Here is a 14,535-nt window from a genome sequence, read left to right on the forward strand (position 1 = left end):
GTTCGTCAGAACAAATTGCCTTCCAAGATGACCTTCATAAGATCGTTTCCTGGTGCTCCTGTGTGTGTCCGTTCATGATGCTGTAGGGTCGAAATTTCACCTAACTTAGCATGGCAAACACAGCACTTGTGCGGCTTCTCGCCCGTGTGTGTCTGCTTGTGTCGCCTTAGGTTACTGCTCTGGCTGAACTTAGCAGGACAGACATCACACTTGTATGGCTTCTCGCCTGTGTGTGTTCGTTCATGACGCTGTAGGGTCACAATTTCACTGAACTTAGCATGGCAAACACAGCACTTGTGCGGCTTCTCGCCCGTGTGTGTCCGCTTGTGTCGCCTTAGGTTACTGCTCTGGCTGAACTTAGCAGGGCAGACATCGCACTTGTATGGCTTCTCGCCTGTGTGTATCCGCTTGTGCTTCCGTAGGTTAGTGCTCTGCCTAAACTGTGCTGGGCAGACATCGCACTTGTATGGCTTCTCGCCTGTGTGTGTCCGTTTGTGCTGCTGCAGTTTCCCTCTCAGACTGAACTCCGCAGGGCACACATTGCACTTGTACAGCTTCTCGCTTGTCTGTGTGCGCTTGTGAAGCCGCCAGTGCGTAATCTGGCTGAGCTTCGCGGGGCAGATACCACTCTTGTCCGGCTTGTCTCCCGTCTGTGCTCGCTTGTGGCACCGCAGGCTCCTCCTCAGGTGGGACTGTCCAGGACAGAGATCGGGCTTACATGACTTCTTGTTAGTACGCTTTGACACGTGGCTTTCATCACTCCCAGTCGGTGCGAATGCAGGGAGACAGATGTCATACGTAAGACTCTCATCTCCCATCTGATCATTCGGTGGTGAAGTAACGGCACACATTTCAGACTCACTGTGACACTGTGCAAACACGTGCTGTTTCAGGCTGTCTTTCAATGTGTATGTAAGTGCACATGGCTTGCTCTGGTCTGAAAGTCGCTCAGCGGGTCGACCTTCCGTAGTGACTAGTGGTGCGTTGTAGAACTGTGGTTCAACAGTCATTGTGCTGATCTTGAACTGTGCCTCTGAAGAAGTACAACCCGAAGAGTCTTGATCACAAATGCCTCTGGGTTGGTCCTTTACGTGGAGCAAACCAGCGCTTGCTCTTGCTCCTGGAATTTCGGAAATCGGAAATTAAGAGGGCATACCAGTACAGGCGCATCTCTGATTGACGATTTTTGGAAAAACTTGATCGCGCTGCATTCCCTGTCACGCTGCTCGCTTCCGACTGCGCAAATAGCCCACCTTGTGCACTACTGAGGCCCCGTGTTTACAGTAGCTTGCCCCCTTACTCTGGCACTTCCTGCGAGTGTCGGACTTTGACACGGAAGGCCCAGAGGTAGAGTCAGGACAGTCACAACCTTGTCTTTCATTCCTTTTTGCTGAAATTTTTCGTAAATCTTCGTATTGTTTGGACACCTGAAAGCTGTACTCCCTGTCTCTCTCTCTGTTGGGGATTATTTTTGCTCCAATCAATTCTCAGTACACGTGAACCAGTGACTCAGTACACTGAACCAGTTTCAAACATTTATTTTTACTTAGGAGCTCGACAAGAACCGAACCGTTTTCTTCGAACCGAAAACACCTTCTACGCTTCGACATCCTGGTCAGGAGTGACTTCTGTTTTTGTAAGCAGAAAATGAATAACAAGGATTGTCTTTTTCAGCTGGATTTGCCCTCCCAAAAGTGAACAGTCTTTTCCAATGTCGAAAGGGATCCTTCATTCTCAGATGCTTGCAACAGCCATCCTCACTAAATTTAACAGACAGTGGATTTCACACGAATGCAAAGAAAACACAAAGAAACAGGAACCACAGCGTGCGCTTCGTGACGAGCCCAATTCATGCAAGTTCCTGAGAGTAGACTCTGTTCGAACGGCGTAATAAACAATCGACAGGTTAAAATTTAAATGAAGTATTATGGTCAGAGGACTAAGCGACAGATGGCAAGAGTAACTATAGTCAACTTAGAAATAAAGCACCAGCTACAACTGTTGTTTTGACTTTCGTAATAACACGAAGCCCGTGCTAATCCTGCAGAATCTGTAGATGACCAATACTTATGCCAGCAGAAATTCTTTCATTTAGCATCCACGAATGCAGCCTAATTTACAGAAGATATTTACAGCAGATATTTTTATAACTGTTGTAGATTCGGCATACAAATTCTTACATCTTCAATTCTGTAATTTCTACCATATCTCTGACAACATGTGTTTGACATATCGAAATGCAATACAATGGAATCATTTCAAAGGTCTTCATTTTCAAACTACGGTAGTTTCATTTATAATCGAATGATGCCCGCCGGTCACTTTTATACGCCGGTCACACGCCGGTCACAAAAAAATATATGTTATCCCACCCACAAAGAGATGCAAAAGGTGCCTGATCACAGGTCTCTGTGATCTTTTCTTCTCTGTCCACGGCGCTTCGAAGCAACCGGCGCAATTTCGCGGCTTAAATGTTTTTCCAAATTTGTGACCTTGTAACTCTTGAACAAGATGTCCCATTTGAACGAAATTTTTTTTTGCTGACAGAGTGGATGACGCACGTTCTACTGTGGCTATGAAATTTATATGGTCAAGAGAGAAGTATACGAAAAAAATCCCGAAAACGCAACAGAGAGCCTTCTTCCCGCACGTTTGGAAGGTCATGGCCGAGGCCTTGGATCTCCGAATGTGATGTTCTTTGCATGAGCAGAAAGATCATTCTTTGCTCTTTCGTTTGATTTAAATACATTGCTTTATCTTCAGCCATCACCACATCCTCCCACGACTTGTGGTATCAAATGCGAAATCTGTCCATCTCTTCAATGATGACTCCTTGTTTGTTCTGTTTTCTAGTGTGGTTCTACACTTCATTAAAGCATACATGTGCCCATTTTATCGTTTAAAAACCTGTTATGCTGTCAGGTTTAGAATGCTATTAATATCCTGCCCATGACGCCATGAGAATTATCACAACGCAATTACAAAAAATATATGACCTGTATGAAAAAACGTGTGCTTTAAATTGTTCTATCACCATGCGACGATCTCCCCCTTCCTTATAGGCATAGACTTGATGGGAGTGTATGGGAGGTTTATTGGTCGGCGTCTTTCCTCTCTCAATTTACCGTTCGAATCTACTAGTTCATCCTGTTTGTTAACTAGATAAGACAAGTTTCTTAACTGACTCTGTGGTGTATTCATGCTGCTTGCTTAGAAGTTGACTGCCCGAATTAATTGTTCTTTAGACTTTGTTTCAGGTTTTCACTCGATTGGTATTAATAAAAGTATTCTCCGAGTTGGGAACTATGTATGCAGGATGTATGAGTTGTGTCCGTTGATTTCCTCTGTGGAGAAGATTTAAATATTTCTCGCCTGTCTTAGAAAATGATTGCTCGAAATAATTATTGTCTCGTATTTGTTTCACTTGTTCACTTGATCGACATCAATGAAAACAATGATCTTGAGTTGGGGTTTTCCGGGACCTTTTTTTCCTGGCCACGAGGACATACGCGACACAACAGAACTGACACTTAACTGAACAAACTCTTTCACATGTACGGGTACATGGCCTCTGTACTTTCATGGTTTCATTGTCTCTCGTGGCTACGTGCGAAGCCACAGGCCCGCCCCGGTTTCCTGCAGCTGTTTTGTTCTCTGGCCTGTGTCTGTTCATCAAGTGAATGAACTCTGCACGACAGATGTTGCGTTTATATGGCTTCACACCCATGCACACCCTCTGGTAACACTGCAGGTTTGTGCTGTCCTTCGAGGCTGCAGCACAGAGAATGCTCCAGTATGGCCTTGCACCTGTTCGAGTCTACATGTGATGTCCCAGGCACACACTGTGGCTGAATTCTGCAGGACACACACACATCAGACTTATAGAGGTCCTCAGTCGAACGCATCTGCTTGTGACGACACAATCCATTCTTTAAGCACACCCTGCAGCAGAGGAGGCTCACCTATTCGGCTTCTCAGCCATGTGCGTCCAGTTACGATTGTTCAGGTTCGTCACCTGGCCGAACTCTGCGCGGCAGATATAGCACTGGTGTATAGCTTCTAGCCCGCATGCAGTGCTGTGGGTTTGTGCCATGGCTCATCCTTGCAGGACAGAGTTCACGCTTGTAGGACTTTTTGCGCACGTGTTTTCACACGTAATACGACAGACCCTTGCTCTGGCTGAGGTCCGCAGGACAGATATCGCACTTGTACGGCTTCACGCCCTCGTGTCTCCACCTATTGCTCTGATTCCACAGCTTCCTGCTCTTGTTGAACTCGGCAGGACAGAGATCATACTTGTACTGCTTCTCGCCTGTGTGTATCCGCTGGTGATATACAGTTGAACCTCTCAATAACGAACGTCCATTTAACGAAATCCTCCGTTTAACGAAAAATTTCCGTTGCACGAGCGCGTCCCCATAGACGCCAATGTATTTTTGAGCTCGATTTAACGAAATACGTTCGTTTGGTCACCTCTATTTAACGAAGTCCCCGGGCTCTCCTGCGCGTGTCTTTGCCCCTTAACCAAAAAGAAAAGGAGGAGAAACTTTCCTTCTCCGTTGGTTTTACGCGAGTTTTCGTTGGTTACTTCGGTTGTCACGTGCTGGGGGCGCGAACGTGCAGACGTGTGCTTCGCCTCTGCCGGTAATCGGTGCGCCGATGCTGTGCGCCACGACAGTGCGTCGCGCCGGCGCAAGCCTCTCTTCGCACCAGTTTTCGGACAAGAAAACACGCATTGCTGACATTTTTTGCTCACGCCTCGCGAAGTCTTATATGCTTGTGTTGATGACTTTTCATTAGTACTTTTTTTTTGTTCGCGCCGCTAATGCTGACGGTGGTAAAATGGGCATGATGCCGCTGCCGTTCAAGGTTCCATCGGCGCAGGCGTCTACGCGACATGTACCCATTTCTCGTTCTTTTCAGCGGCGTACTATTGTTGTTTCCGGACGTCATGAGTGAAAGTGAACCAAAGAAACTTCGATACGCGAGCGCGTAGGAAAAAGCAGTCGAGGTTCATCCGGAGTTACGAAGGTAATGAACGCTCAGAGCGACACTGTGCACAAATTACTTGTTACCTAGCATTATGTAATGAATAAAGCTTGATATTTTGTGCCCTTCTTACCTTAGTACCTGTTTCATGACAAATGACGTTTTGCGGAACGCACGGCGCTGGTAGTGCGGCGGCCATCTTCGTTTAACTTGGCGTGTTCCATTTAACGAATATCTCGACTTAACGAAACAAAGAGTCAGCATTTACAAATTCGTTATATAGAGGTTCAACTATGACCATAGCTCAACATTTTAGGCTGCCGAACTCACGATTGCAATCATCTAATAAGCCATGAGTGCAGCCGTGTGCGACTGATATGAAGGCCCACGTGGTGCATTACTGAGCTCGATCATGCCACATATTAGCAAGCCCATCAGATGACGTTACGCTTGTGACCAGCTATGGGCAATAATAAAATTTACTCAGGCTTTGGTGGCAAGTATGATGTTATCCTGTGAGTGCGCTAACGAGTAGCACGATGGTGAGTAGGCTATGTGGACCCCTGCGACAGTTCATAGCCCGCGGCTGGCCTCACGCCTCACTTATCAGATCGTTGTGGTTGTGAATTCTGCAGCCCAAAATGACAACCGATGGATTCAACAGGCTCACACTATGGCTAAACACTGCAGCACAGAAGATCGCACTTGTATGGCTTTTCAACCGTTTGTGACTGCTTGCAAAGCTGTAGGTTCCTGCTCTGGCTGAACACTGCTGGGTGGACATCGCATTTGTCTTCTCGCCCGTGTGTGTCTGCCTGTTATTCGACAGGCCCGGGCTGTGCCTCAACTGTGCAGGACGGAGATCGCACTTGTACGGCTTCTCATCTGTGTATGTCTGCTTGTGCTGCTGTAAGCTCCCGCCCCGGCTGAACTCCCATCGCACTTGCATGGCTTCGTGCCCGTAGGTGTCGACTTGTAAAGCTTTAGCGTCCCTCTCTAGCTGAACACTGCAGGGCAGACATCGCACTTTTATCGCTTTTTGCCTCTGTGTATCCAATTACAGACCTGCAGGTGCTTACTCCAGGTTTAACTCTGCAGGACAGAAATTGCACTTCTACGGCTCCTTGCCCGTGTGCTTCTGCTTGTGCTTTCTCAGGGTCGTGTTGCGGGTGAACTTTGCAGGACAGAGATCGCACTTGTAAGGCTTCTCGCCTGTGTGTGTCCGCTTGTGCTGTTGTAAGTGCCCTCTCTGACTGAACTCCGCAGGGCAGACATCACACTTGCATGGCTTCTCACCCGTGTGTACCCTACTGTGCTGCTTTAGGTTCCTGCTTTGGCTGAACTCCGCAGGGCAGACAACACACTTGTATGGCGTCTCACCCGTGTGTACCCTCTTGTGCAGCTGTAGACTCCCACTCTGGCTGAACTCCGCAGGGCAGACAACACACTTGTATGGCGTCTCACCCGTGTGTACCCTCTTGTGCTGCTTTAGGTTCCCGCTTTGGCTGAACTCCGCTGGACAGACATCACACTTGTATGGCTGCTCGCCCTTGTGTACCCTCTTGTGGAGCTGTAGACTCCCGCTCTGGCTGAACTCCGCAGGGCAGACATCACACTTGTATGGCGTCTCACCCGTGTGTACCCTCTTGTGCTGCTTTAGGTTCCCGCTTTGGCTGAACTCCGCTGGACAGACATCACACTTGTATGGCTGCTCGCCCTTGTGTACCCTCTTGTGGAGCTGTAGACTCCCGCTCTGGCTGAACTCCGCAGGGCAGACATCACACTTGTATGGCGTCTCACCCGTGTGTACCCTCTTGTGCTGCTTTAGGTTCCTGCTTTGGCTGAACTCCGCAGGGCAGACAACACACTTGTATGGCGTCTCACCCGTGTGTACCCTCTTGTGCAACTGTAGACTCCCACTCTGGCTGAACTCCGCAGGGCAGACAACACACTTGTATGGCGTCTCACCCGTGTGTACCCTCTTGTGCAGCTGTAGACTCCCACTCTGGCTGAACTCCGCAGGGCAGACAACACACTTGTATGGCGTCTCACCCGTGTGTACCCTCTTGTGCTGCTTTAGGTTCCCGCTTTGGCTGAACTCCGCTGGACAGACATCACACTTGTATGGCTGCTCGCCCTTGTGTACCCTCTTGTGGAGCTGTAGACTCCCGCTCTGGCTGAACTCCGCAGGGCAGACATCACACTTGTATGGCGTCTCACCCGTGTGTACCCTCTTGTGCTGCTTTAGGTTCCCGCTTTGGCTGAACTCCGCTGGACAGACATCACACTTGTATGGCTGCTCGCCCTTGTGTACCCTCTTGTGGAGCTGTAGACTCCCGCTCTGGCTGAACTCCGCAGGGCAGACATCACACTTGTATGGCGTCTCACCCGTGTGTACCCTCTTGTGCTGCTTTAGGTTCCCGCTTTGGCTGAACTCCGCTGGACAGACATCACACTTGTATGGCTGCTCGCCCTTGTGTACCCTCTTGTGGAGCTGTAGACTCCCGCTCTGGCTGAACTCCGCAGGGCAGACATCACACTTGTATGGCGTCTCACCCGTGTGTACCCTCTTGTGCTGCTTTAGGTTCCCGCTTTGGCTGAACTCCGCTGGACAGACATCACACTTGTATGGCTGCTCGCCCTTGTGTACCCTCTTGTGGAGCTGTAGACTCCCGCTCTGACTGAACTCCGCAGGGCAGACATCACACTTGCATGGCTTCTCACCCGTGTGTACCCTACTGTGCTGCTTCAGGTTCCTGCTTTGGCTGAACTCCGCAGGGCAGACATCACACTTGTATGGCGTCTCACCCGTGTGTACCCTCTTGTGCTGCTTTAGGTTCCCGCTTTGGCTGAACTCCGCTGGACAGACATCACACTTGTATGGCTGCTCGCCCTTGTGTACCCTCTTGTGGAGCTGTAGACTCCCGCTCTGACTGAACTCCGCAGGGCAGACATCACACTTGCATGGCTTCTCACCCGTGTGTACCCTACTGTGCTGCTTTAGGTTCCTGCTTTGGCTGAACTCCGCAGGGCAGACATCACACTTGTATGGCGTCTCACCCGTGTGTACCCTCTTGTGCTGCTTTAGGTTCCCGCTTTGGCTGAACTCCGCTGGACAGACATCACACTTGTATGGCTGCTCGCCCTTGTGTACCCTCTTGTGGAGCTGTAGACTCCCGCTCTGACTGAACTCCGCAGGGCAGACATCACACTTGCATGGCTTCTCACCCGTGTGTACCCTACTGTGCTGCTTTAGGTTCCTGCTTTGGCTGAACTCCGCAGGGCAGACAACACACTTGTATGGCGTCTCACCCGTGTGTACCCTCTTGTGCAGCTGTAGACTCCCACTCTGGCTGAACTCCGCAGGGCAGACAACACACTTGTATGGCGTCTCACCCGTGTGTACCCTCTTGTCCTGCTTTAGGTTCCCGCTTTGGCTGAACTCCGCTGGACAGACATCACACTTGTATGGCTGCTCGCCCTTGTGTACCCTCTTGTGGAGCTGTAGACTCCCGCTCTGGCTGAACTCCGCAGGGCAGACATCACACTTGTATGGCTTCTCGTCCGTGTGCGTTCGCTTGTGAAGCAGCAGTTGATCGTTCCGGATGAACTCCGCAGGGCAGACGTCGCACTTGTGTGGCTTTTTGCCCGTGTGTGTTTGCTTGTGATATCTCAGGCTCCTACTATGGCTGTACTTTGCAGGACAGAGATGGCACTTGTACGGCTTCTCGCCCGAGTTTCTCTCTTTGTGACGCTGTAGCTGGAAGCTCTGGCTCAACTCTGACGGGCTGCCGTCGCACTTGTGTGGCTTTTTGCCAGTGTGCGCTCGCTTGTGAAGTCGCAGGTGCGCAATCCAGCTGAACTCTGCCAGGCAGAGGTCACACTTGTGCGGTTTCTTGTTTATATATGTTCGCCTGTGACACCCCAGACTCGTGCTCTGGCAGAGATCGGACTTGCTTGGCTTCTCGTCAGTACGCTTTGACACGTGGCTCTCGTCACTCCCAGATGGTAAGACTGCAGGGGGACAGATGTCATACGTAAGACCCTTCTCTTCCATCTTATCATTCTGGTGAAGTAATGGGACACTTTTCAGACTCGCTGTGACATTGTGCAAACATGTGCTGTTTCAGGCTGTCTATGGATGTGTATGGAGGTGCACATGGCTAATGTGTTGGTGTGTGCGTGCAATACGGAGTATAATTGCCGTCTTGGGGACTAGAAGCTGCAATTACTCCCCATTTGACTCCTTTTTTTCCCTTAGAATGTACCAGTCTCTTTAGTGTAAATGCTGCTTGGCAGCCCAGGTGTGCACGGCCCTTACTCTGGCACACAACCATCCTGGTGATGGAGGCTTAGAACGGGAAAAAAAAGAAAGACTGGGAAGATGAACATTCAACATCTCAGCTGGCTGGGCTCATATGGTTGTAATCGATCGAGGCTTTCTTAAGTGCCTCAAAGCCGCTCAAGATCATCTACCTGAGCTGACGGGCTGTTGTAGGGCTTCTTCCTAAGGTACTGAGCTAAGAGCGGGGTTACAAAAAACGAGCAAAACTGAAACCTGAACAGAAAACAAAAAGAAAAGTTAATTTTTGGACGAACCGGAACAAAATGAAAACTGAAACAAAATTATGTGATTCGGAGGGAAACCGAAAACCTATTTTCGATATTTTGTGTATGTGTGCTCATGGTCAGAGCACTTTGCATGTTCTTTGGCCCATATCAGCTGCTGTGTTTCTTTTCTTTGTGGTAGACAAAATGGCATTCTTGACGATCTGTGGATGAGGCCGAACTTTTTTTCAGGATTAATCTTTATGACATTTTCTTTCTATAAAACTGCTAACGAAAAACTTTAAGGGGCGACTCCCGCCCCCCCCTCTCGCGAACTTCTGGGTGACAACTCGGAAATGCGCCGAGAGCTTCCATAATTCAGAGCTGCGATTATCGCATTACCTACAACTTTTCTGGGTTATGTAGCAGTCAAATCAAAAGTCGTCAGAGCCGAATCATGCAAGCAAATACAGATGCGTGATTTGGGTCGTGTACCCCTGGGGGATCAGGTACAACATACAGAATAAGACTAGTCGAGGACCATACAGGAGCATGTTGCTTTCTCCAGAAAACATCTGTCCTTTTTGTGCAAACAGCAACTTGGTCATTTTCTATTTCCTTAGGTTCAACAGTGATGCAAAACTGGATCAAGAATCTCCGTGTCTACTTTGCCCACTTTCAGAATCTTTCGTAGAACAGGGCGTGTGCTAGAAAGTCGATGCATGTCTGCCAGAAAACTAAAATGCATTTCTGTTGTATCCCTCTTTTTGTCACGCTATCGAGTTTGGTGTTGATTAAAAGTCCTCGACCATTTTGTATTTACCTTCTGATGTTGAATCACAGTTGTGTTCCATTTGGTCCTGTTCTGTCGAGATTGCAACATTGTAAGGCTCCGTTTTCACTTCCGTAACCGGATGTTCCTTCGAGGATTCCTCTCGAGGTTCTTCTTTAATGTCACGCGTCCCAGCTGTCACTCCTGTAGTAAAACAAGAAAGGAGAGAAGTAAGCCACACTGCAAATCATCAAGTCACATGATGACCCCATCTGTACCCAACCCAACTCGAAAGTAGGTTGCAAAATGAGCATCCACACTCCCACACCATTCGTAACAGCCACCACTACGGTGCGCATATGCGCCGCATGTTCGGCGGATGGATACGGTCAAAATGTTCCGCACGGTTTTTCCTGTGCTACGGCTAGAGGGCGACACAGAATGACGCGGTTTACGGAGCTTTGAGACGGTATTTATCCGTACTCATGTTTCATGCTTTTTTATAAAAACGGAAAGTGATACACATATAAATTTGATGTCTATCGATTCCTGAAACATTTCCAGTGAAAGTAAATTGAAAGTTTTTTTCGAAACGGCTATAGAAGTTTAATAAAACCTGTTCAAAGAGGGAGGAGAAAAATTGGGTATTTTTTTCGCAGTCGTGACATCGCCGTAAAATACATACGACATGAATGAGAAATCTAGTAGCGTAAATATCTTCATCTCGTCTTCCTCTTGATGATGAAACCACTCGCGTCAAAATCTGAGCGGTGGTTACCAAGAAAAAGCATAAAAGCTGTTCCGTAGGAAATACATTGGGACGGAGAGCTGGTATGCCCTCTTAACTATATTCCAGCTAGTGGTGTGCCCTGTCGCCAGTAACGAAACGTAGGGGCGCCTCTACAGCCAATAGTGCAGGAGATGAAGCGTGGGAAAGTGCTGTTGGATGAAAGGGTTTTGGACTTGGAACGGTCATGGGCCTCGTGCAGCACCTATAGGGGGCACCACAAGCGAATCCCCTAGTGGGAGGAGTGGGCACTTCTCCCAGGGCTCGCAGCACACTCTGCGGTGTTGCCTGTATGCGGCCTGCTGCATCGCGTCTACCGTAAGCACATCGATCTTCAGAACACAGAAGCAGTAAGCTATGGACGGTACGTGGAGCAGTGTGCCATCATCCAGTTTGGGAACGGCTATTACTGTAGAGTGCAGAGATGTGGCACACGTATAATACGAGTGCACCAATCATGGCTGTGTGTTTTCAGTGTGGTTTTCTTCTACATGGCAGCGTCGTGCTGATTAATTTATTTTGAATTGTCAGATTAGATTCCTATTGCAAGAAGTGCTAGCACCTGCGAGTTTGAAACTACGCATAGTTCAAAACCGCAGATAAGTGGAATTTGCCCAACCAGCTCCGCGAGAATAAAAGGGTGCGAAATCCAGGGTTTTCTAAACCTTCAAAATTGCATTTTCAAATTCTAGACCGATGAAGCGTTTCAAGGACCAGTGGGAACCGTGACAGCGGACAATTTTTTTTTTTTTGCATCCCGAATTTGTTTTGGGGCATTTAACCCAAAAGAGTCATACTTTATCTATAAAGCATTCCCCACTTGACTGTATAATTTACCAGGACTTTACGATATACGATATACAGTGGGAACTGTGGCAGCAGCTGGAGTATGTTGTCTCACGGTTGTGTTGCTATCTTGCAGTTGCTGCTTTGTTCGCAAGCCAGCGTTATCAACGATGTTCCTTGGATCTACAGGTCTTCACAATCTTGCTCCGATTCCACGTGCGAGTGCCCTGTCTCTTTCGGAGACAGTTCCGGTTTCTCGCCCTATGTTCCCGACGAGTCAGCCATCAATCTTCTAGCGTCTGCATATCATGTGACATGTGACGTCTCACCGACATCAGCGACACCCCCTTTTAAAAGCCTTCTCCAGAACTTTTTCGCCAGTGGGAACTGTGGCAGCAGCTGGAGTATGTTGTCTCACGGTTGTGTTGCTATCTTGCAGTTGCTGCTTTGTTCGCAAGCCAGCGTTATCAACGATGTTCCTTGGATCTACAGGTCTTCACAATCTTGCTCCGATTCCACGTGCGAGTGCCCTGTCTCTTTCGGAGACAGTTCCGGTTTCTCGCCCTATGTTCCCGACGAGTCAGCCATCAATCTTCTAGCGTCTGCATATCATGTGACATGTGACGTCTCACCGACATCAGCGACACCCCCTTTTAAAAGCCTTCTCCAGAACTTTTTCGCCAGTGGGAACTGTGGCAGCAGCTGGAGTATGTTGTCTCACGGTTGTGTTGCTATCTTGCAGGTAAGCACCAATCTCGGCCCGTATTGTTACCGTAGCAATGATGTTTGTCTGCTGCTGCTGCCCTTCCCACACAGTGTCTTTGATAACGGATGTGTTCAGTGTATTCTCCATCTCTTTGACCTACTATTTCTAAGCGGTGACGTAGAGCTAAACCCCGGGCCCATGACGAAAGCGCAAGAGGATCAGCTGGCGCGAGTCTTAGACATAGTAACTTCTCTTGACACCAAGGTCACCACGCTCGTATTGGACGTTAAGGCACTCCAAGCCAACCAACTCAAAACTGATGCTGCCGTGGCCTCGTTATCGAACAAAATGAGTATTGTAGAAAACGATCTGACCTCCATCAAAGGTGCCCAGTCTAGCTTACAGGAGAGTATCCAGTCGGAAATCTCTAATGTTCAATCCCTTTGCCATGCCTCCTCCGACCAAATCACTTCTTTCAATCATCGCCTAAACGACCTTGAGAACAGATCGCGGAGATCTAACCTTGTTATACATGGTATTATAGATTCTCCTACCGAGACATGGAGTGAGAGCGAGTCCAAAGTCATTGACCTCTGTCTCAACAAACTAGGTATACAATGTTCGCCTGCTGATTTTGAAAGAGTGCATAGAATAGGCAAATACATGAGTGGAAAAACCAGGCCGATTGTTGCTAAGTTTTGTTCCTACAAGTTAAAGGAGAGCGTCCTATCGTCAGGTTTCAAGCTTAAAGGTTGTGACCAAAGCATATCAGGGGACTTTTGCGCTGCCACCCGTTTAGCCCGCCGCCGCCTTGTCGAATTTGGGAAATCACTAAACGAAGCCTTTAAGTTACGCCATGATAAACTGATAGTGGGACGCAAATCCTTCTACTTCGACACTGCAACGAATTCCGTAAAGGAATCTATACCATAGCTAATGCCTGTACGTAACAGCAAACCCGTCACAACTGTATCATCTGCCTCATGTCTATCTGTAATGTTCACTAACATTCGCAGCTTACTACCCAAGCTGGATCAGGTTGAATCCATTATTCGTTCCAGCTCTTCCGATATTCTTGCCCTTACCGAAACTTGGCTATCTGACTCAGTCTCCAATGAAGAACTATCAAAGTTTCTTCCTGGCTTCACCATTTTTAGGAAAGATCGTCGGGATAGAAGGGGTGGAGGCGTTCTTCTTGCCACCAAATGTTATTTGTATCCTTCACTTCTACCCACACCTAACAATTTCGAAATCATTTGGGTTAAATTGTTAAACGTCTTTCCCCCTTGCGTTCTCGGCGTTTGTTATCGACCACCTGACATGAATGACCCATCATTTCTTTCAAATCTCCGCGACGACTTATCTCTCATAACGCAGGAGCATACTTCATGTCGTATCTTCCTCGTGGGGGACTTCAACTATCCTACGATTAAATGGGATCTTCAGCAGTGTATTCCTTCCGGGCGTTCTCAAGAGGCTCAATTTGTCGACTTATGCTCCACATTTAACTTGTCCCAGGTTATCACAAACCCTACCAGGGTATGTTCTGTCTCCCAGGCAACACTCGACTTGGTCTTGACTTCCCATCCCGAGCACGTTGCTTCCTTGCATGTCACCAATGGTCTCAGTGACCACAAGAACATATTCTTCGATATATCCTCAAGACGTTCGAATACCCGCAAATTCGTTGCTAAAACCATTTACGACTACAGTCGTGCAAACTTCCAAGCAATTAACGAGGGTCTCGTTACTCTGTATGATAATTTCTTCCACGACGCTTCACCACGCTCCGTCGAAGAAAACTGGTGCCTCTTTCGCGACAACATAAATCACCTTACTGAGCGTTACATTCCAAAAATAAAGATAAAATCCTACGACCACAATCCCTGGTTTACGAAAAATCTCAAAACACTGTTAAACAAGAAAAAGAGATTTTTCAGGATCGCA

The 14,535-nt window shown here is 48.1% G+C and overlaps 2 protein-coding genes across 2 annotated transcripts; both read right to left on the bottom strand.

Moving 5' to 3' along the window:
• Nucleotides 1–5: 5 nt before the first annotated feature.
• Nucleotides 6–10,668, bottom strand: LOC135374136 (zinc finger protein 391-like). The gene is made up of 3 exons (XM_064607145.1): nt 10,593–10,668; nt 10,361–10,513; nt 6–1,120 (listed from the first exon to the last, which is right to left on the bottom strand). Exons 1-3 carry the CDS (start codon nt 10,666–10,668, stop codon nt 6–8), a joined length of 1,344 nt encoding a protein of 447 aa, XP_064463215.1.
• Nucleotides 5,280–9,046, bottom strand: LOC135374128 (zinc finger protein 91-like). The gene has a single exon (XM_064607139.1). The coding sequence runs from the start codon at nt 9,044–9,046 to the stop codon at nt 6,104–6,106; it is 2,943 nt and encodes a 980-aa protein (XP_064463209.1). The 3' UTR covers nt 5,280–6,103.
• Nucleotides 10,669–14,535: the final 3,867 nt, after the last annotated feature.

This window comes from Ornithodoros turicata, unplaced genomic scaffold, assembly GCF_037126465.1.
Source record: "Ornithodoros turicata isolate Travis unplaced genomic scaffold, ASM3712646v1 Chromosome44, whole genome shotgun sequence".
NCBI lineage: Eukaryota > Metazoa > Arthropoda > Arachnida > Ixodida > Argasidae > Ornithodoros > Ornithodoros turicata.

Bases quoted from the DNA above. Each gene is read 5' to 3' on its own strand.
- LOC135374128 (XM_064607139.1), bottom strand. From the start codon at position 9,046: ATGGAAGAGAAGGGTCTTACGTATGACATCTGTCCCCCTGCAGTCTTA.
- LOC135374136 (XM_064607145.1), bottom strand. From the start codon at position 10,668: ATGCGCACCGTAGTGGTGGCTGTTACGAATGGTGTGGGAGTGTGGATG. The intron at 10,514-10,592 runs GTTGGGTACAGA...GTTTTACTACAG, and splicing joins GCAACCTACTTTCGAGTTGG to GAGTGACAGCTGGGACGCGT. The intron at 1,121-10,360 runs GTAAATACAAAA...CCGAAATTCCAG, and splicing joins CTGTGATTCAACATCAGAAG to GAGCAAGAGCAAGCGCTGGT.